Source organism: Oncorhynchus mykiss, chromosome 10 (genome assembly GCF_013265735.2).
Source record: "Oncorhynchus mykiss isolate Arlee chromosome 10, USDA_OmykA_1.1, whole genome shotgun sequence".
Lineage (NCBI taxonomy): Eukaryota > Metazoa > Chordata > Actinopteri > Salmoniformes > Salmonidae > Oncorhynchus > Oncorhynchus mykiss.
The window spans coordinates 53977386-54000573 of NC_048574.1; the positions used below are offsets into that span (position 1 = coordinate 53977386).

Consider the following 23188-nt stretch of genomic DNA (forward strand, 5'->3'; position numbering starts at 1 on the left):
CGCTTTATAAGGGGAAGCTTCTCAGCTCACCTCTCAGTCTACCTAGTCTACAAGCTAAGGAACACATCCAAACTGCCTCACGGCATTACTATTTTGAATTAGAACTTTATCGGCACTTTGCTAAAGGATGGCATCCAAGATGAAGGATCGCAAGGTAGGCTCCCCTTCTGCGCTCTGGGATGGAAACCTACTCGGAAACCGTGGCCTTTTCTAGTCGTTATTTTAATATTTATTACAATATTTTACTTTGGTACTCATAATGTACCATCATTATGTATATGTGTAGTCAAAGGCGAAATTTGGTTCCATGGAAATTGATCTGATAGCCTACTATGCTTTTGCGCACTTTAGCGAAAACGTAACCAATACAGTACACATTTGAGTTAGCAAAAACGACAAAAAATGTAAATAATTATTTTAAAGAAGAAAAGTGGCTGAAGTTGTCACTGCAATAGTATAATTGACGGTTCGAAGCACATTAGTGCCATACTCCATGGTTGTGTTTGAGCTTTGGCACCTGCCTTGGCCCATGTGATGCTCAGTAGCGCTGTTGCGCTCTAGTGCACCAAAGCGCACCAAGGTGGCTAGGCAAGGCAAGGCAACGTCTCTTTGCCGTTTGGTTTCCAAGTAGTTTCGTCTTCATTCTAGTATCAATCAGCTTTTTGTTCTAGGTTTCTAGAGCTATACACTTTAGACATGGCCTACTGTTGATTATGTTTGTTTGTCTAATCATTTGCGTTGTTATTTTTCAACAGAGAACTCCCATCTCCCATAAAGTAATAGAAAAAAGAAGACGAGATCGCATCAACCGCTGCCTAAACGAACTGGGGAAAACCGTGCCAATGGCGCGCGCGAAACAGGTAGCATGCAGTTGTACAATTAAATAATCTTATTCCCAATTCATAAACAATCGCCTAAATTATCTTATTCAACGTTTTATATTGGTTAAATATATGTCTTATTATTGCATTATTAAATCCTTGCTATGCGTGACAAATAGCGTAGCCTGCATAATGTCTGCCATCTGTTTGATTTTGTGTATTTAAACGACGTAATATTATTTTTCTAATATCTTTTTTTTCTGATGATAGAACTCTGGAAAGCTGGAGAAGGCCGAGATTCTGGAGATGACAGTTCAGTATCTACGAGCGCTCCACTCTGCAGACTTCCCCCGAGGCAGAGAAAAGGGTGCGTTTTCCTGTCCGCTCCAAAGCGCACAGACCCGGGGCTCTCACCCAGAGCGCATCCGTATCCTGTTCCACCTTCCTTGACTCCATTCCGGCTGTCTCGTTGACATATTTATCGTCGTAACATCAATCATCATCACTGTAGTCTATATCGTAAATATATGCTCACATTTGAATGTAATAGCTTAAAGAAAATTTGAGTTTTTGTGTGTTTTCTAATCGTCACCTTCTTCCCATTCCTTTTAGGTGAGCTACTGGGGGAGTTCGCCAACTACTTCCACTACGGCTACCACGAGTGCATGAAGAACCTGGTGCACTACCTGACCACGGAGGAGAGGGTTGAGACCAAAGACATCAAGTACGCAAGGATCCTGGCCTTTCTTCAGTCCAAGTCCCGGGTCGCCACCGAGCCGGTGTTCGGCTCCCTGGGCGCGTTTCCAGACCAGGCAGATTATCTGTGCCAGTTGCACTCCTCCCCGGAGTCACTCCAGAGTCACAGCCCCAACGACTCCGTGTTTCAGCAGAGCCCACCCGGACACTTCTCTTGGCACAGCACGGCGCGCAGCCCGACCATCTCGTTCCCAACGGTGCCGCTTTCCGCACCGACGCAACAGCACCATGGTGGCTACCTGTCACCAGTGCAAGGACTTGACCATCACTACTTCAACTTTTTCAACGGCCACCCGCACGCGAATGCGTTCAGTTTGCACAGTACGCAACATGCGTTGTAAATAGAATCCGGTTAGCATTTTGTGTTGTCTTTATTTATATATGTGTTCATAATAAATACTTAAAGATTGTGGATATTGTATACTGTACAATACATCTTTTTTTTTTTAAGAAAAGTAAATGTTTATTTCCCACAGTTTGTTGTTTTCTTGTGGTGTTATAACGTACATTGTTCATCAATTGGTGAAAACCTCCCTAAAAACCTGATGGTATAATAGCGTTGGTCTATTGATTATGAATAGGCCCAATTGTTCATTCTTCTAAATCATTTATTACAGAAGAGCTCTGCCCATTTCTACACAAATATATATTTTTATTTCTTAAAGGGATAGGCTAGTTAACTTTTTTTCACAGTTTATTTTCAACTAACCAAGGGTGTGGTGCTTTTATTCAACCCGTTTTTAATCAAATTAAATCACATTTTATTGGTCACATGCACACATTTAGAAGGTGTTTATTGCGGGTGTAGCGAAATGCTTGTGTTACAAGCTACAACAGTGCAGTAGCATATAATAATTCACCACAATACATAAAAATCTAAAAGTAAAATAATGGAATTAAGAAATATATATAACGTCCTTAACAGGTTATTTAGCAAGTTCCAGAATATCCTAGCATTTTTGGAGCGTATAGCAATGTTAGTGGACAGGATTGTGGCCTATTTAATTGCCAGTAAGATGCTTGTTGACAAGCAACCGTGGTCCACTTATCTTTAACCTCTATAGGCAGGTGTCATGTATCGATAGGACCTTAGGACACTTACAATTAAATAAACACTGAACTAACGCACTAAACTGGGACTTCTCTTCTTCTGTGAAGGATGAACTCTTGTTAACTCAAACATGAATTATATGTTGAGGTTAACAGTTAGGCTACTCTCATCTTCCTCATCAGACAGTTTCTTTCCTCTTCCTCATCAGTTACTCCTCTTACTTATTAAAGCATATGTACCAGCATAAACATGCTGGAGGTTGCTTTTCTATGAATTTAAGATTTTTAATGGCTATTGAAAGTTGAAAAAAGAAAGAAAGTCACACTCCCAAATACATATTATTCATTATAACTCATTGCTGAACTAATGTTTTGGCACCCTTCTGGGTGAAGTACAGATGTAAGACCTAAAACTGACCACCCTGTTGCAGGATTACAAAAAATGTGTAGTGTATGTGAGATTTAAAAACACTGCTGAGTTTGTAATTTTCACTTTTAAATTTCAGGCTTGATTTTTCCTTACAAAAATCTATCACCCCTACCAACATTTCCATTAATTATAATCCACATAATAATTCACATTCCCTGTTGCTGCAGTATTATTTTCCAACTGTAGTATACTGGCTCAAATTAAGATCCTACATATTTATCAATGCTTTTACTAAGTTATTTAAAGGCAGTGCATCAGTGCAACCAATGGCTATAGTGAGAATTGTTGTCTTGTTAAGTGATGGGATAAGATATATATGTATATATATATATTAAAATCATTGAGTAAAATAATAGTACATTATGAAATATGATTATGAACATATTGATGACAACATATTAGGTCATACACAAGCTCCATCATATACTTCTGCCAGATCTGGGCTACACATTTTTTAAGATGGGGTCAATAAGTTATTGTGCACTTCTTCTTGGTTAAACACAAATTAACAAGCTGATCATATTATCCATCAGAATAGGCGATTGGTATAAGTGTCATTTTATGCAATGGTCTGTTGAACTCCAACACCATGATTGACATTAAGCTGCTTTCCTGGGTGATCCATTAATAACAGTGCAGATTCACAGTGCACCATCCATCCCTAGTTTTCTCCACCTATATTTAAATAAAATGCAAATAACAAAATATAGCTGCAAGCAGCAATGCCGGGGTTCAAGCTGTGGGCCCAATGTGCCACCATCAGGACAAATTTGACACACCACCCTAAAATGAGCTAAATCTGTGCTCCTTATCACGCTTGCCAAATATCCAAACTCCAAATTAAACAGATCATGCAACATGCATATTTTGGACTATTTTTAATGATGTTGACTCACCAGTCAGCACCACATTTGGTATGTACAGTGCCTTCAGAAAGTATTCACACCCCTTTATTTTTTCCACATTTGTTGCGTTACAAAGTGGGATTAAAATGGATTTAATTGTATTTTTTGTCAATGATCTACACAAAATACTTTGTAACGTAAAGTGGAAGAAAAATTAAAAATGTTTTTTTAATGAATGGAAAATAAAACACTAATATATTTTGATTAGATAAGTATTCAACCCCCTAAATCATTGCATGTTGGAATCATTTTTGCAGTGATTACAGCTGTGAGTCTTTCTGGGTAAGTCTCTAAGACCTTTGCAAACCTGGATAGTACAATATTTTCCCATTATTATTTTTAAAAAGTCGTCAAGCTCTGTCAAGTTGGTTGTTTACATAGATTGCCATAGATTTTCAAGACAATTCAATTCAAAACTGTAACTCAGCCACTCAGGAACATTCAACGTTGTCTTGGTAAATAACTCCAGTGTGTATTTGGGATTGTGTTTTAGGTTATTGTACTGCTGAAAAGTGGATTTGTCTCCCAGTTTCTGTTGGAAAGCAGACTCAACCAGGTTTTCCACTAGGACTTTGCCTGTTTCCACTAGGACTTTCCTTTTCTTTTTATCCTTAGTCCTTGCCAACGACAAGCATACCCATAACATGACACAGCGTCAACAATGCTTATAAATATGAAGAGTGGTACTCAGTGATGTGTTGTGTTGGATTTGCCCTAAACATAATGTTTTGTGTTCAGGACAAAAAGTTAATTACTTTGCCACATTTTTTTGCAGTATTTAGTGACTTATTGCAAACAGAGTGTATGTTTTGGAATATTTGTATTATGTGCAGGCTTTTGTCTTTTCGCTCTGTAATCTAGGTTAGTATTGTGGAGTAACTACAATGTTCTTTATACATCCTCAGTTTTCTCCTATCACAGGCATTTAACTCTGTAACTGGTTTAAAATCACCATTGGCCCCATGGTGAAATCCCTGAGTGGTTTCCTTCCTCTCCGAGTTAGGAAGGACTCTTGTATCGAATAATTGTTGACTCAAGACATTTCAGTTTTTAATTTGACTAAAAACATAATTCCATTTGATATGTGGTATTGTGTGTAGATCAGTGGCATGAAAAAACTATTTGAAAGTCAGACTGTAACACAACAAAATGTGGAAAAAGTCTAGGGGTGTGAATACTTTCTGAAGGCACTGCTGCTAGGCACTGTACATCTTCAAACACAACATTTTACAACACTCTTGCTCAAACAATATGGCAGCAATAAACCAATGAATCTGCATGAATGTTTTTCCCTGTCCAATAATGTCACCATGCGGCCAAACTGAGCCATACTTTAATTGACAAATTATCTAGACTCATATCCCTTAGCATGTGTGCTATATAATATTGCCTTGAGAGAGCTTGGTCCATAGATGCTACAGACAAAGTTTAATCTACAAATCCATCATGGTGGACATTATGGGTCCTTGAGGTGTCACGGTCGTCGTATAGAGGAGACCAAGGCGCAGCGTGATGAGAACACATACTTCCTTTTAATAAACGAAGAACACTTAACAAACTATCCAAATCAAACGTGCCGCTATATAAACTAAGTGCTGACACAGGCAACTACACATAGACAATAACCCACAGATAAACCAAGGAATATGGCTACCTAAATATGGTTCCCAATCAGAGACAACGATAAACAGCTGCCGCTAATTGAGAACCAATCTAGGCAACCATAGACATACATTTACCTAGATAAAGCAAAACCCCATAGATGTACAAAAACCCCTAGACAAGACAAAAACTAAACAAACCACCCTTGTCACACCCTGACCAAACCAAAATAATAAAGAAAACAAAGAATACTAAGGTCAGGGTGTGACATTTGTTGACTGTGAGGAGAGGGAAATGAGTACCAAATTTCAGGACTATGTCACACGGATGGGGTGAGGTGCATGACCTTTCAAAGTTTGCATTTTAAATAAATTGTTATAGCTCCACCAAGTGGCCAATTTGCATGGCATTGTATGATATGGTGAGGCCCTTGGCCCTTTACCATCATGCAAGGTTGCACTCTCCCTAGTTTTCTCCACCTATATTTAAATAGATTGCTTATAACAAATACGAATATGCGACACTCTCTCTCACACACAGAGAGGGTTGAGGGCTAAAGGAAAGGATTAATCTCCTTGTTTCAACATAGAGAGAAGCAATGGTTTCTAGGGGCACTTCCAGCTATATTTAAATATAATTCAAATGACAAACACGATTTGTCGACATTCTCTCTCAAAGAGGAGATTCTTCTAGGGAAGGGTTCATCTCTGTCTGTTAACATCATGAGAAACAGGGGTTTCTGGGAAGGGGGGCAACTCCATGCTTTAAACCCCTAACTTAAACAAGCTTGCATGTTAGGTCCCATTCACCCCTCGCTCCCTCAGCCAAGCTAAAGTTTATCAATGAGCTTTCAATTACCAACAACAGTCTTTTGTCACAAATATCAATCCATGTCTGTATCTACACGGTTATAACGCTGTTATTCATGGTTATAATGGGTGAAATGTTGTTAGTAGGGAAAAGATCAGTTCTTCATGCCAGTAAGAAATAAAGAGGTCTCTTGATGTATTCTGACAATGAAGTGAAAATGTTCCACAACACCAGTAATGCAAATGTTTTTTAAGATTATGATTTGGGGATTCTTCATGATGGGATTTTCAAGGATTACAGATGAAATATGAGAGTTCTCACACACTTTCGGCATAGGCAAGTTGCATAATTTCCATTTATTTAGGCAAATTAGGGTAGACTATTCATCATTGTGGGTCGGATTAAGGTTTTCAGTTCCGAGAACAAGATGAGGGCCACCTTGGTTTAAAAGTTGCCCTTCATTTGCATACAATTGTCAGTGAGCCATGGTGTGCATTGTTGATCCAACATTGGAGGAGGACAGTGCTCTAGCCCAACCATTTTATCAGCATAGAGATAAAATCAACCTTGGATTTGCAAGCCAACTAAAAAAGTGCTCTTGCCTCGACCATGGTCCATGTCTTATGCCATCATGAAAATATATGTATATTTCAACCCTTCCATGAACATTTTGTACATTTTCAGCCCTATTGCCATTCTTTAAAAAAAATCTTCGAACCTTCAATTTAAATTTAGACCATTTCGGCCTTCTTTCCCTCCTTTAAAAATATTTGGACCCATTTCAATTTGGAAAAACTTTTAGCTAGACTCTGAGAACTCAATTGTGGCAGGGCCTCTGACTTTCCCTCACATAGAAAATAAAATGTCTTCAGACCAGTAGGGAGCTGATTTTGTCCAGCTTGTGCCTTAAATGCTCTTCCCTTGTCTCTCAATAACTCAACTAATCTCCTCCCCAACCCCTGTCCCTTCACTCTTTCTTTAAGTAAGTTGTATGGCATTGCTTTCCATAAGAGCGGTGAGAAAAGAGAGGTAAAAAAGAAAGTGAGAAACTCATAGTGGTTTTTGCTAGGGTTGCCCCATTGTGGTGGGCCTGAATGGGAGGACAATCTCTGGTTCCTTGGGCTTCATCCTTGAGTGATTCGGAAGAAAAATAATCACCCCCATGAAATCAAAGTGTTCTCTGTAGAAGGGAAGGACTAAAGCTGCTTGCTGGGCACCCCAGGCCCCTCTCCCCCAGGCCCTCTCCCCTCTTCTGCCCAGGTCAGGGAGCCCTGCTACCATTCTCCTCTCCTGCTTCCACCAACAAGTACACTTTCACACACACACACACACACACACACACACACACACACACACACACACACACACACACACACACACACACACACACACACACACACACACACACTAATTAGCCAGAGTGTCCCATGGGTGCGAGTTAAAGTAAAGAGAGTGAGGAGTCTGCAGGTGTCCTTGTGTGGACTAGAGGATGGATAAATGGACAACGTTCATCGCCTCGCTAGCTACTGACCAAAAGGGGAAGAAAGACAAAGTGCCCACGCAGATGGAAAAGTGATAATAAGATAAAAGAGGAGGGCTTTTGAAAGAATACTTGGTCCCAACAGCCCCAATATTGGTTTAAATCCGTGCTCTAAAAACAGAGTTTAGTGGAGAAAAAAAAGACTCCCTTTTCAGCCAGATGAGTAAGATTTAGCAACAGCACTCACCATGAATAACAATACATTGAACACAGAAACAAAGGATCCCCCCAAAAAACATTTATTGTTATGTAAACTGATTCTCAATGAGTGAGCTTTGCATGTCTCACTGGTTAGAGAATGTTCATCTTTTGTATTAATATCACACACTGAAATTTCACAATCCACTCTTTCAGAGTTCCCTCTTTACAAGAATATTGAAACTGAAGCACATGGAGTGTTTGTTACATATGAGCACCAAAAGCATTGGGACAGTGACATATTGTTTGTTGTTTTGGCTCTGTACTCCAGCACTTTGGATTTGAAATGATACAAAGACAGTCAGCTTTAATTTGAGAGTATTTTCTTCATCCATATCAGGTTAAATTATAGCACATTATGTACATAGTCCCCCCATTTTAGGGGACCAAAAGTATTGGGGCAAATTCATTTCCATGTGTATTAAAGTAGTCAAATGTTTCATATTTGGTACCACAAACAATTGCTGTATTTTTTGGTTGTGTTTCAGATGAATACTAATGAATAGTAAAAATAATGTATTATGTCATTTTGGAGTCACTTTTATCATGAACAAGAATTGAATATGTTTCTAAACACTTCTAGACCATGATTACGGATAGTCCTGAATGAATTGTGAATAATGATGAGTGAGAAAGCTACAGATGCAGAAATATCATACCCCCAAGACATGCTAACCTCTCACCATTACAATAACAGGGAAGGTTAGCATTGTTGGGGGGGTGGGGGGATATTTGATATCTTTCTCACTCACATGTACAGTACCAGTCAAAAGTTTGGATACACCTACTCAGTCAAGGGTCTTTCTTTATTTTTACTATTTTCTACATTGTAGAATAAAAATAATAACATCAAAACTATGAAATAACAGATACGGAATTATATAATAACCAAAAAAATGTTAAACAAATCCATATATAATTTAGATTTTAGATTCTTCAAAGTAGCCACTCTTTGCCTTGATGACAGCTTTGCACACTCTTGGCATTCTCTCAACAAGTTTTGATGTCTTCACTATTATTCCACAATGTAGAAAATAGTCCAAATAAAGAAAACCCCTTGAATGAGTAGGTGTGTACAAACTTTTGACTGGTACTGTATATCTACCAGATCTCACAGTCTCAATCGTTAAAATGATTTTTATTTAACCTTTATTTAACTAGGCAAGTCAGTTAGGAACAAATTCTTATTTACAATGACGGCCTACCCCGGCCAAACCCTCCCCTAACCCGGACAGCGCTGGGCCAATTGTGCGTCGCCCTATGGGACTCCCGATCATGGCCGGTTGTGATCTGTAGTGATGCCTCTAGCACTGAGACAGCTCCTTAGACTGCTGCACCACTCGGGAGACAAGTAAGAGTTTAGGTTTGGGATAGGCTTCAAACAAAAATATAAAAAACGACTTTCTATCGCTGGATTCAAACTTGCAACCTTCGGAATCAGAGGCAGATTCTTGCATGGGAGGTTGGCATTTTTTTGGTCTAACTTTCTCACTCATATATGTAGCTTCTAGCTCTCACAGTCTCACATCAGAATTAGAAGTTCATTCATGTTTCTCAAACGTCAAATTTCAAAGTTGTTCCAAACGTCAAATTTCAAAGTGTATAAGAATAAGTTAAGGCATTAACTCTAAAATGTTAAGGTTAGTGTTAAGTTCAGGCATTAACTCTGAATGGTTAAGGTAAGAGTTAAGGTTTGCGATAGTCTTAAAACAAAAAATATGAAAAACAACTTTCTATTACTGGATTCAAACTCGCAACCTTTGGAATCAGAGGCAGATACAACGCCATAACTAAATCGAAACCTACTTGAAGATAACACTGTTGCCCCTTGTGGCTGGTTTCCACGTCATCTCCCAATTGTCCTCAGACATGGATGGATGTCAAATACTGACTTGTATCACGGGTGATCCGGCTGAAATATATACACTCCCCTCCTCATTTATTTGAACAGTGAAGCAATTATTATTATTATTTTTTTTAACATTTGGCTCTTTCCTCAAGCATTTTGAATTTGAGATCAAATGTTTCATATGAGGGTATTTTCATACATATCCGCTGAAAATGAAAACACTATGTATCTAGTGCCCTCATTTGAAGAATTATTTGTATTTGGAAAAATTCACTAATAGTGTATTAAAGCAGTCAAAAGTTAAGTATTTGGTCCCATATTCCTAGCACGCAATGACTACATCAAACGATTGACTCTACAAACTTGTTGGATCCATTTGAAGTTTGTTTTAATTATGTTTTGGATAATGTTTTTCCCAATAGGAACTGAATGGTGAATAATGTATTGTGTCATTTTGGCATCACTTTTATTGTAAATAAGAATAGAAGATGTTTCTGAACACTTATGGATAATCATGAACAAATTATGAATATGGGACCAAATACTAAGCATTTGACTACTTTAATAGACTTCAAATGAATTTGTCCAAATATTTCTGACTGGGGGGAGTAGATAGATATTGTTTTTTCATTTTTTAACAGTGAAACAGATACAATGGGTATCGTAAGTCTTTTTTCACATTGTTGAGTTACAAAGTGGGATTCATATAGATCGAATTGTGATTTTTTTTTGTGTCATTGATCTACACACTCTGTCAAATAATAGAGGTTGAAATTATTTTTTAAGGACTACCGCTTCCTCTGTCACCCATACATACAACATCTATCTGTAAGGTCCCTCAGTCAAATATTGAACTTGAAGCAGTTTCAACTACAAAGACCAGGGAAAAGCCTCATAAAGAGGGTCAGTGATTGGTAGATGGGTAAAAATAATAAATCAGACATTGAATATCTCTTTAAGAATGGTCAAGATAATAGTTATGCTGTGGATGATGTATTAAACCACACAGACACATGAGATTAATTTGTCCTTATGAACTGAGCTGCAGGACAGGAAGGAAACTCAGGGATGTCACCATGAGGGCAATGTTGATTTTAAAACAGCTACAGAGTTTAATGACTGTGATGGGAGAAAACTGTGGACAGATCAACAACATTGTAGTGACTCCACAATAATGACCTTAAAGACAGAGTAAAAAAAATAATACAAATATACAGAATAAAAATATTCCAAAACATGCATCCTGCATGTTCAATACTGCAAAATACTGCAAAAAATACATGTTTTGGCCTAAATGCAAAGCCTTATGTTTGGGAAAATCCAACACAACACATCACTGAGGAACTGCCTCCTTATTTTCAAGCATGGTGGTGGCTGCATCATGAAATGACTGGGGAGTTTTTCAGGATAAAAATAAATGGGATAGAGCTAAGCTCAGGCAAAATTCTAGAGGAAACCTTTATCAGTCTGCTTTACACCAGACACTGGGAGAGGAATTCATATTTCAGCAGGACAATAACCTACAACACAAGGTGAAACCTACACTATAGTTGCTTACCAAGAAGACAATGAATATTCCTGAGCGGCCAAGTTACAGTTTTGACTTAAATCTGCTTGAAAATATATGGCAAGACTTTAAAGTGGCTGTTCAGCCATGATGCCCAACTCCTTGACAGAGCTTGAATATTTTTCTTTTAATAATGGACAATCCAGGTGTACAAAGCTGTTAGAGACTTATCCATGAAGACTCATACCTCTAATGACTGCCAAAAGTGTTTCTAGCATGTATTTACTCAGTGGGGTGAATACTTATCTAATCAAGGTGTTTTATTTTTTATTCATCTTTAAAATGTAAAAAGGTACTTGCACATCTGAGCTATCCTTGTTGCAGGTGCATTTCAACAACTGAATAACATCCCTTGATAAAGATCAACTGCCATGTCTAAAAACATGTTTTTAGAAATGTTTGGAAATGTATTGAAAATGTAATACAGAAATATCAAATTTACATAATTATTCGCACCCCTAAGTCAATACATGTTAGAATCACCTTTGGCAGTGATTACAGCTGTGAGTCTTTCTAGGTAAGTCTCTAAGTGCTTTGCAAACACGGATTGTACAATATTTGCTCATTTGCACAAAAATTCTTCAAGCTCTGTCAAGTTGGTTGTTGATGATTGCTAGACAGCCATTTTGAAGTCTTGCCATAGATTTTCAAGCCGATGAAAGTCAAAACTGTAACTAGGCCACACCATTCAACGTCGTCTTGGTAAGCAATTCCAATGTATATTTGGCCTTGTGTTTTAGGTTATTGTCCTGCTGAAAGATTAATTTGTCTGCCAGTGTCTGTTGGAAAGCAGACTGAACCAGGTTTTCCTCTAGGATTTTTCCTGTGCTTAGCTTTATTCCATTTATTTGTATCAAAAAAAAAAGTCCTATTACTTGATGACAAGCATACCGATGACAAGCATACCCATAACATGATGCAGCCACCACTATGCTTGAAAATATGAAGAGTGGTACTTAGTGATGTGTTGTGTTGGATTTGCACCAAACATAACGCTTTCTATTCAGGACGAAAAATGTATTTCTTTGCCAAGTTTTGCAGTTTTACTTTAGTGCCTTATTGCAAACAGGATGCATGTTTTGGAATATTTTTTTTTCTGTACAGGCTTCCTTCTTTTCACACTGTCATTTAGGTTAGTATTTTGGAGTAACTACAATGTTGTTTATCCATCCTCAATTTTCTCCTATTTTCGCCTTTTAACTCTGTAACTGTTTTAAAGTGACTATTGGCCTCATGGTGAAATCCCTGAGCAGTTTCCTTCTTCTCTGTAAACTGAGTTAGGAAGGACGCCTGTTGATACACTATCCAAATCCTAATTCATAACTTCACCATGCTCATAGTGATATTTAGTGTCTGCTTTTTTATTTTTACACTACCAATCGGTGCCCTTTGCGAGGTGTTGAAAAATCTCCCTGGTCTTTGCGGTTGAATCTGTGCTTGAAATGTACTACTCGATTGAGGGACATTTACAGATAATTGTATGTGTGGGGTACAACGATGGGGTAGTTATAAAAAAATTATGTTAACCACTATTATGGAACACAGAATGAGTCCATGCAACTTATTTTGCGATTTGTTAAGCACATTTTTATTCCTAAACTTATTTAGGCTTGCCATAACAAAGGGGTTGAATACTTGTTGATTGCCTCATGACATTTCAGCTTTAAACGTTTTATATAAAAAAAAGAATAATCTACAAACAAAATCCCACTTTGACATTATGGGGTATTGTGTGTAGACTAGTGAAACGAAATCTCAATTTAATCAATTTGTAATTCAGACTGTAACACAACAAAATGTGGAAAAAGTCAAGGGGTGTGAATACTTTCAGAAGGCACTGTATATATTTTCACACTATGACGTTGGAATAATATTGGGAAATCATGAAAATTATGACAATGCCCTTTTAGTGTGAGACGTGTTTGAAAAAATTGGTAAATTAGTTAATTGACTACTAAGAGCGAGAGTTCCAAACCTCTCTGTCAATAACAGCTAGTTTTCAGTTTTCCCCTTCCACTCAGACCACTGCCAGAAAGTCCTAGCAACTACATTGTTTCTTAACATTCTCTGAATGTTCTGAGACCATGACATTAAATAGAACCATGAAGAAACTTGCAGAAAATGTTACGCTGAAGTACTGAAAATCCCACAGAAGAACGTTGTTTTTTAGTTCTCTGAACATCCTGAGAATATTATTTTTAAATAGAACAATGAGGATACCTATAGAAAACGTTATGCTGAAGTACTGGCATTCTCACAGAAGAACATGGTTTCTTAATTTCTAACATAATTCTCAGAATGTTATGTGCTAGCTGGGTATCCTGCACCATTCCCAGAATGGGAATGCAAAACAACCAGAGGACAACCACACTTTCACCAAGCTCTAAGAAACGTGTTTCTCAAAACGTTATGTGATAGCTGGGTTGTATTATTGTGGAGTGACACTTCAATAAATACAGTCATGTACAGCATTTCACCACACCCGCAATAACATCTGCTAAACATGTGTATGTGACCAATACATTTGATTTGATGTCTAAATGTTGTTTGTATGTCCTTTTGACAACCTAATGCAAAGCAAATTGCCCCTGCTGATTTGCCCAGCAGGCAAATCTGGTTGCAATGACAAGCTGGCATATTTTGTAACATCACGGTCAGGTTGTAAGGCGATTGTAAAAGGATGTTATTTAGACATCTTTTTAGTGACCAGGAAAATACGTCTTAAATTTGTTGTATAATCTGACGTCACATCAACCAGAAAAAACTATTTCAACCCGGAAATGACGTCATTATGACAGATGATGATGACTCTTTACTTTACTCTAGTCCCAGAGGTTCTTCTCTTGCATATGTCCTGGATCAGCCGGCGATAGGCCACCCGGCCTGCCAGGTCTCGGTCCAGCCCGGCCAAGACATGGTAGTACTCCTTCGGGTCCAAGGGTACGTCACACAGCCGCAGAGCCGCTCGGAACTCGCCTGGGGAGAGGTAGCCACTGTCGGAGCTGTCCAGCCTGTGGAAGGCCCGACGCAGAATCTTGCCCTGCCGCTGAAGCTGGGTGGAGGTTGTCATGGGGAGATGGGGAGGTTTTCAACTCAAAGCAACATTAATAAAACTATAGTGTAATTCTTATTAATCGTTCTGCTTATGTGACTCAATAAAAACAATTGTTTCGAAAAAAGAAAATACTAATATGGTTCTCATTCAAGAAGTCTTGCATTACTAATTTTTTCCAAAGGAGTGTTCTAATTTTCTTTTAGAAGCAATTATTCGATAAAGCTCATTATGAAATTGAATCAGTGTAAGGTTTTCATCATGCAGAATGGGGTTTAACTAGATCTTGCAGTCTATGAGGATATGGAAGTGGATTGAAATATCCTAAATCTATGGTGGAACGCACTGATTAAACGTTAGTCAGTGTACCTTCTTCCTTAGTCTTGAGCTTAGTGGTACTTGGTCACACAAGGAAGAGCCTTTCTCTGCAGACAGATCCTCTGTTTCGTTATGGAACTGCAGTATGCCGGCCATGTTGGATCCATGCCTCCACGGCTGTTTCCGTCTCCCAAAGGGCCTCAGGAACTCAACGAAGGAAACCCTGAGGATGGAGTGTTGCTGCTCATTCACGATATAAGGATCAAAACCATTGGCCATTGCCGCTTGAGGAACGTAGCTGAGGCACAATCAGATGGAACATCAGTCTGATGGTTCCAGATCCACGCTCTGATTCTAGAAGCAATTTTATGTTTGTGCAAAAATGTTAGGTTTGTGTAAAAAACTTAAACAGGGATAGGCCATCCTGTATGTCAACTAGTCAGCATTTCTGGCAATTCACCCACCTTCCATCCCTGTTGATGTCAAACTTTCGAGCCAGCATCTCCCACTCGTAGTCATCGAGGTGCACACACAGACCTTTCAGCACTTCCTGGAACTCCTCCTGGCTCACAAACCCCGTCCTATAAGGATCCAACTCCTCGAACTCCGCCCGCAACTCATCCAATGACAGCTCCACCTAGACCAGTGTAGAGGGAGGGAAATAATGGCGACAATGAGAAAAAGTTGACCTGGGCCAAAGATGGGGTTAGGTACATTAACCTGAAAAAACCCTGGACAGACTGCAGATGTGAACAGTGGCTAGCACAGTCCACATATACGCTTAGGGATGCCACAGGCATTAGCAAAGCTAAAGATGTAGGAATATTACATCTCCACATTTATCAGCGGCTAGTAGCTGCTGTGAAAGGATCTTAAGCACAATATACACATCTCAGGATGAACTAAAGGCTTAGAGATTGGGCGTAAGTGACGTGTTCCACTTAGAGAAAACACAACAGTTCTGGATAAACTCGATCACTTTCTGGGCCATAAAAGGACCTTACACTAGAACCGCCATAGGCCAACGCCCCATGAGGTTTGATTTTGTAATTAAGATAAATCTGCCTTTTTTCAAATCAAAGTCATCCTCCTTCCCTGACTTTTCCTAATTGCCCAGTTATTAGAATTTTAAAATCACAAACAGTAAAGTATTGAGAGCCGTTTTTCCTGTTTTTCCCCCCTAATTTAAGGGGCCAAGACAAATGCGCTGCTGGGCGTTGGTACCCAAGCGGGCTGTACGTGGGTCCTGCTGCTCTGATTGGATAAAGCAAAGCTGTCACCGTTCACTCGCTTCATATTTCACGCAAGCTGTCTCAGTTCACTCACTTCATAATCTACCCGATCACTTCTCACAGCATGTTTCGGGTCTGATCATTTAGATTGCTGCTGCATCCTGTTAGCCTGCTACTATAATAAATCAATAGGCGAGGATGTTTGCTAGCAAGCTATCAATGTGCATAAAATCTTACAAGCGAAGTGAGATTAGGGAAAGTTCTGTGATAGCCTAATCAATTATGTTTGTTTTGTTCCTTTATGTTTTCCAGACACCTTGATCACTGAACCCGAGACCATGGTGGATGGGGAAACGTCACTGGATTTGGTAGCTGGCACCGATCGATCCAAGGATTCTCCCCCAATCAAATGTCCTCGGCTCCTAACCCGTTATCAAACTCACAGGAACCAGTGCTACTCAGCCCGGGATGCAAGCATCTCTACTCAGATAAGCAAATACGTTGATGTCATCCAAGACATTGACACAGATGCTGCACTTATCTTCTGGGCTAAATTCAAAGACAGATTCCCAAATCTATACACATGGGCAATGACGGTCTTATCAATCCCTGTCTCCTCAGCACTGGTCGAGAGGGTTTTTAGTAGAGGGTGGCTCATCATGAGACCCCACTGCGCTCGTTTAGGTCATAGAAGGGTCACTGCACCTGTATTTCTGAAATAAAATCATACCCCGTTGTAGTTGATCTCTGATAAGAGCTACACCAATCCATTCACTTTCTTCAAGCAATTCAAACTGGTATGAAATGGCTTAATTGAAGCTGGTAATTGATTGATTTGAAATGCCAAGATTATACGGTTGAAGTCGGACGTTTACATACAGTACACCTTAGCCAAATACACTTAAACTCAGTTTTTCCCAATTCCTGACATTTAATCCTGGTAAAAATGTCCTGTCTTAGGTCAGTTGGGATCACTACTTTAGTAGGGATGGGTTCTTCGGCTTGCAAGCCTCCCTCTTTTTCCTCCAAACATAACGATGGTCATTATGGCCAAACAGTTCTATATTTGTTTCATCAGACCAGAGAACAATATTTGTCCCCATGTTTTTTTGCAAACCGTAGTCTGTTTTTTTATTGCGGTTTTGGAGCAGTGGCTTCTTCCTGGCTGAGTGGCCTTTCAAGGTTATGTCGATATAGGACTCGTTTTACTGTGGATATAGATACTTTTGTACCTGTTTCCTCCAGCATCTTCACAAGGTCCTTTGCTGTTGTTCTGGGATTGATTTGCACTTTTCACACCAAAGTATGTTCATCTCTAGGAGACAGAACGCGTCTCCTTCCTGAGTGGTATGACGGCTGTGTGGTCCCATGGTGTTTATACTTGCATACTATTGTTTGTACAGATGAACGTGGTACCTTCAGGCGTTTGGAAATTGCTCCCAAGGATCAACCAGACTTGTGGAGGTCTAAAAAAATGTTCCTGAGGTCTTGGCTGATTTCTTTAGATTTTACCATTAATTTGAAGGGAGGCCTTGAAATACATGCACAGGTACACCTCCAGTTGACTCAAATTATGTCAATCAGCCTATCAGAAGCTTCTAAAATCATGACATAATTTTCTGGAATTTTCCAAGCTGTTTAAAGGCACAGTCAACTTAGTGTATGTAAACTTTTGACCCACTGGAATTGTGATACAGTGAATCATAAGTAAAATAATCTGTCTGTAAACAATTGTTAGAAATATTACTTGTGTCATGCACAAAGTAGATGTCCTAACCGACTTGCCAAAACTATAGTTTGTTAACAAGAAATTTGTGGAGTGGTTGAAAAAACTAGTTTTAATGACTGTGACCTAAGTGTATGTAAACTTCCGACTTCAACTGTATGTGCACAGTATACTCTAGCCTGTGAAATGAAAATATTGGCTTTATGATTTGAATATATCAGAATGACAAGATATAAAATACATTTTATATTTTGAGTTGGTGTTGAAATGACTTGTTGAAATCTTTTTCAACTTGTTTATTTTATTTATCATTAATGATCTCATTCCAAAATCATGGGCATTAATATGGAGTTGGTCCCCCCTTTACTGCTACAACAGCCTCCACTCTTCTGGGAAGGCTTTTCACCAGATGTTGGAACATTGCTGAGGGGGCCTACTTCCATTCAGCCACAAGTGCATTGGCGAGGTCGGGCACTGATGTTGGGGCTGAGGTCAGGGCTCTGTGCAGGCCAGTCAAGTTCTTCCACATCAATCTTGACAAACCATTTATTTTTGAACCTCGCTTTGTGCACAGGGGCATTGTCATGCTGAAACAGGAAAGGGCCTTCCCCAAACTGTTGCCACAAAGTTGGAAGCACAGAATCGTCTAGAATGTCATGGTATACTGTAGCGATAAGATTTTCCTTCACTGGAAGTAAGAGGCCTAGCCCAACCCATGAAAAACAGCCCCAGACCATTATTCGTACCCCACCAGACGTTATAATTTGTATCTATGCATTGGGGCAAATAGCTTTCTCCTGGCATACGCCAAACCCTAATTCGTCCGATGGTGAAGCCAGATGCCAGACGGTGAAGCATGATTCATCACTCCAAAGAACGCGCTTCCACCACTCCAGAGTTCAATGGCGGAGAGCTTTACACCACTCCAGCCGACGCTTGGCATTGCGAATTGTGATCTTAGGCATGTGTGTAGCTGCTCAGCCATGGAAAACCATTTCACGAAGCTCTTGGCGAGTAGTTATTGTGCCGACATTGCTTCCAGAGGCAGTTTGGAATTCGGTAGTGAGTGTTGCAACCGAGGACAGACAATTTTTACGTGCTGCGTGCTTCAGCACTTGGTGGTCCCCGCTCTGTGAGCTTGTGTGGCCTACAATTTCGCGGCTGAACCGTTGCTCCTAGACGTTTACACTTCACAATAACAGCACTTACAGTTGACTGGGGCAGCTCAAGCAGGGCAGAAATGTAACAACCTGCCTCGTTGCAAAGGTGGCATTCAGTAAGGCCAATCTACTGACAATGTTTGTCTATGGAGATTGCATGGCTGTGTGCTCAATTTTATACACCTGTCAGCAACGGATGTGGCTGAAATAGCCGAAACCACTCATTTAAAGTTGTGTCCACATACTTTTGTATATATATTGTATGTCATAGTAGTTCCTTATAAATACCTTTGCTGTCTTTTAATCAGGATAGTTTGCTGAAGTGACAATTCAAATACATTTTTGTTTTCGATATGATCACCATAAACTGCAAAGTTGTCATCTATTTATACCAGTACTACACTGTACTGTATATACCACATGCAATGGTTTTCAAATATCTTATAGCCTACTTTGTTGTAACCGTTTTGGCTTGACTTATGTGTTGGGTATATGTTGTATGGCTAGGGATGTTTGAACTTGTTTTGTAAACTGGGAGGGCACTATTTGCTGGGTCAAGGGTCACTGGTCATGTATTATGCAGCCAATTCTGATCTTTCCACTAATTGGTATTTTGACCAATCACATCAGATCTTTTTCAGATCTGATTAGTCTAAAGTTTTATGATCTGATTAGTCTAAAGACCAATTTGTGAAAAAAAGACTAGAATTGGGCTGCATGTTTAAACTCAGCCAAGTTAAATGTGAATTTAAATCAGAGGAAAGGCTCAATTAGTCTGTCCCCCAATTTAAACAAACACCAGCTGATGGGGAAATTCTATGTATGTAGTGGCTAATCCCTGAGCCGCCTCCTGCACATGTTGAGAGCAGTTAATGACGCAAGTCAGTCATTTGAAACGTAATTTTTTAGATAAATGGATTGGCTTCTGTCACTTAGTAAATGATCCAGTTTAGTGGATTTAGTTTCTAAAGAATGGGGTGGAAGAGAGAAAGTATATGGCATCACCCATTTTTTCCTGGGTGTGTCAGCTCGTCCACCCCAAACGGCATGGGCACGGTCTTTTGGGATGTGGTCTCCCAGGGCTCTCATAGGGCCATCGCTTATACCAGGCTGCAGCAAGTCTGTCTGGATAGATGCTGAAAGTATCAGCATCTAGCGCCATGACCTAAGATGTCAGGCAATATATATTGTACACCACCGTTCAAAAGTTTGGGGTTACTTAGAAATGTCCTTGTTTTTGAAAGAAAAGCAAATTTTTTGGGCCATTCAAATAAGATCAAATTGATCAGAAATACAGTGTAGACATTGTTAATGTTGCAAATTACTATTGTAGCTGGAAAACAGCTGATTTTTATGGAAAATATACATAGGCGTACAGAGGCTCATTATCAGCAACCGTCACTCCTGTGTTCCTATGGCACGTTGTGTTAGCTAATCCAAGTTTATAATTTTAAAATGTTAATTGATCATTAGAAAACCCTTTTGCAATTATGTTAGCACAGCTGAAAACAGTTGTCCTGATTAATGAAGCAATAAAACTGTCCTTCTTTAGACTAGTTGAGTACCTTGAGCATCAACATCTGTGGGTTCAATTACAGGCTCAAAATGGCCAGAAACAAAGAACTTTGTTCTGAAACTTGTCAGTCTATTCTTGTTCTGAGAAATGAAGGCTATTCCATATGAGAAATTGACAAGAAACTGAAGATCTCATACAATGCTGTGTACCACTCCCTTCACAAAACAGAGCAAACTGGCTCTAACCAGAATATAAAAAGAAGTGGGAGGCCCCGGTGCACAACTGAGCAAGAGGACAAGTAGAGTGTCTTTCTTCTTTCTTTCTTTCTTTCTTTCTTTCTTTCTTTCTTTCTTTCTTTCTTAAAAAAAAAAGAAATGTCTAAGTAACCCCACATTTTTGAACAGTAGTGTATATATACATACAGTACCAGTCAAATGTTCGGACACACCTACTCATTCAAGGATTTTTCTTTATTTTTCCCATTTTCTACATTGTATAATAATAGTGAAGACATCAAAACTATGAAATAACACATATGGAATCATGTAGTAGTCAAAAAAACTGTTAAACAAATCAAAATATATTTTATATTTAAGATTCTTCAAAGTAGTCCCCCTTTATGACAGCTTTGCACACTCTTGGAATTCTCTCAACCAGCTTCATGAGGTAGTCACCTGGAATGCATTTAAATGAACAAGTATGCCTTGTTTAAAATTAATTTGTTGAATTTCTTTCCTTCTTAATGCATTTGAGCCAATCAATTGTGTTGTGACAAGGTAGGGGAGGTATACAGAAGATAGCCCTAATTGGTAAAAAAAAAAGCAAGTCCATATTATGGCAAGAACAGCTCAAATGAATTAAGAGAAATGACAGTCCAGCATTACTTTAAGACATGAAGATCAGTCAATGCGGAAAATGTAAAGAACTTTGAAAGTTTCTTCAACTGCAGCCGTAAAAACCATCAAGCACTATGGTGAAACTGGCTCTCATGAGGACCGCCACAGGAAAGGAACACTCAGTTACCTCTGCTGCAGTTGTTAGAGTTTGTTAGAGTTACCATTCTCAAAAATTGCAGGTAAAATAAATGTTTCACAGAGTTCAAGTAACAGACACATCTCAACATCAACTTTTCAGAGGAGACTGTGTGAATCAGTCCTTCATGGTCAAATTGCTGCAAAAAATAACACTATAAAAAAGGGACACCAATAAGAGGAAGAGACTTGCAGCAATGGACATTAGACCAGTGGAAATCTTTCCTTTGGTCTGATGAGTCCAAACTTTACATTTTTGTGAGACGCAGAGTAGGTGAACGGATGATTTGCGCATGTGTGGTTACCACCGTGAAGCATGGAGGAGGAGGTGTGATGGTGTGGGGGTGCTTTGCTGGTGACACTGTCTGTGTTTTATTTAGAATTCAATGCACACTAAATCAGCATGGCTCCACAGCATTCTGCAGCGATACAACATCCCATCTGGTTTGGGATGAGTTGGAATGCAGAGTAAAGGAAAAGCAACCAAAACGTGCTCAGCATATGTGGGAACCCCTTCAAGACTGTTGGGAAAGCATTCCAGATGAAGCGAGTTGAGAGAATGACAAGACTGTATTAAGCTATCATCAAGGCAAAGGGTGGCTGATTTGAAGAATCTGAAATATAAAATATATTTGGATTTGTTTAACACTTCTTTGGTTACTACATGATTCCATGTGTCATTTCATAGTTTTGATGTCTTCACTATTATTCTACAATATAGAAAATAGGAAACATAAAGAAAAACCCTTGAATGAGTAGGTGAGTCCAGACTTTGGACTGGTACTGTATATACTGTATATAATCCTGAGCAGTAGGACAGCTACGTAACTGGTACTGTATGTCTTGGCCCTGCTCCATGGAGGAGGGTTGTCAAGAGCGAAGATAGCTACTCACCTGCTCGCTCCCATAAGATGGGGAGGCTAATCACAGTAACAAAATGGGACGAGGAAAAGTCAAAACTTTGTGGACTCGAGAGTACCAGATAGCTCGCCGCCTTTTCCCTAAGATCCAGAAAGTAAAGTTAGATTAAAATACTATACTGACTGATCTCTAGCTCAATGGAGAGTGTTCTCCATAACAGCCAAGTCGTTTTTGCAGTGGTGGAAAAAGTACCCAAATGTCATACTTGGGTAAAAGTAAAGATAGCTGAATAGAAAATGACTCAAGTAAAAATTAAAAGGTGCATGAGGGAAGCCCTACAATATTATGTTTTTCTAAGTAGTGATAAAGCCTGCGAGCAGGCAATGTTGGAAAGTAATCTTTAGACATGCTGTACTTTTCTTAAATGTAGTTTTGTAATTGACTAAAACAAGCAGACAACAATATCTTTTTTTCCTGGGCCAATGGGGGTAACATAGGTTGCCACAGGTTGTTTTCTCCACAGACTGGGACGGGGGCCATGTTCTATCTAGTACCAACTGAGACAATACGGAATGATATTTGCTTCCAAAATTTTGGAAGCATCTATATACAGTAGGTCTTATAAATGGTTTATAGTGTAACGAGCCGGTGGTCTAGTGTTAAATCTCCTGGCCCAAGACACATATGTCGGCTATACCACTCTCTCCACCAGAGATCAAGGTTCAAACCCAGCTCCAACCCTTCAATCTGTTTGTCCAATCTGT

The 23188-nt window shown here is 39.2% G+C and overlaps 2 protein-coding genes across 2 annotated transcripts in view; one reads left to right on the plus strand and one right to left on the minus strand.

Annotated features, from left to right (window-relative positions):
• helt (helt bHLH transcription factor) lies at positions 1-2705 on the plus strand. The gene is made up of 4 exons (XM_021619056.2): positions 1-154; positions 756-860; positions 1092-1188; positions 1434-2705. The coding sequence occupies exons 1-4, from the start codon at positions 128-130 to the stop codon at positions 1916-1918; spliced, it is 714 nt and encodes a 237-aa protein (XP_021474731.1). The 5' UTR covers positions 1-127; the 3' UTR covers positions 1919-2705.
• A 10550-nt stretch (positions 2706-13255) lies between these two features.
• Positions 13256-23188, minus strand: part of si:ch211-197n1.2 (EF-hand calcium-binding domain-containing protein 6) — an 85671-nt gene continuing 75738 nt past the window's right edge. The window contains exons 16-18 of the mRNA XM_036933378.1: positions 15363-15535; positions 14950-15121; positions 13256-14580 (exon numbers count right to left, since the gene is read on the minus strand). Of these exons, the coding sequence (XP_036789273.1) occupies positions 14341-14580; positions 14950-15121; positions 15363-15535 (585 nt within the window). The 3' untranslated portion in view covers positions 13256-14340. The remainder of the gene's footprint in view (positions 14581-14949; positions 15122-15362; positions 15536-23188) is intronic.

Bases quoted from the DNA above. Each gene is read 5' to 3' on its own strand.
- helt (XM_021619056.2), top strand. From the start codon at position 128: ATGGCATCCAAGATGAAGGATCGCAAG. The intron at 155-755 runs GTAGGCTCCCCT...ATTTTTCAACAG, and splicing joins CCAAGATGAAGGATCGCAAG to AGAACTCCCATCTCCCATAA. The intron at 861-1,091 runs GTAGCATGCAGT...TTCTGATGATAG, and splicing joins CAATGGCGCGCGCGAAACAG to AACTCTGGAAAGCTGGAGAA.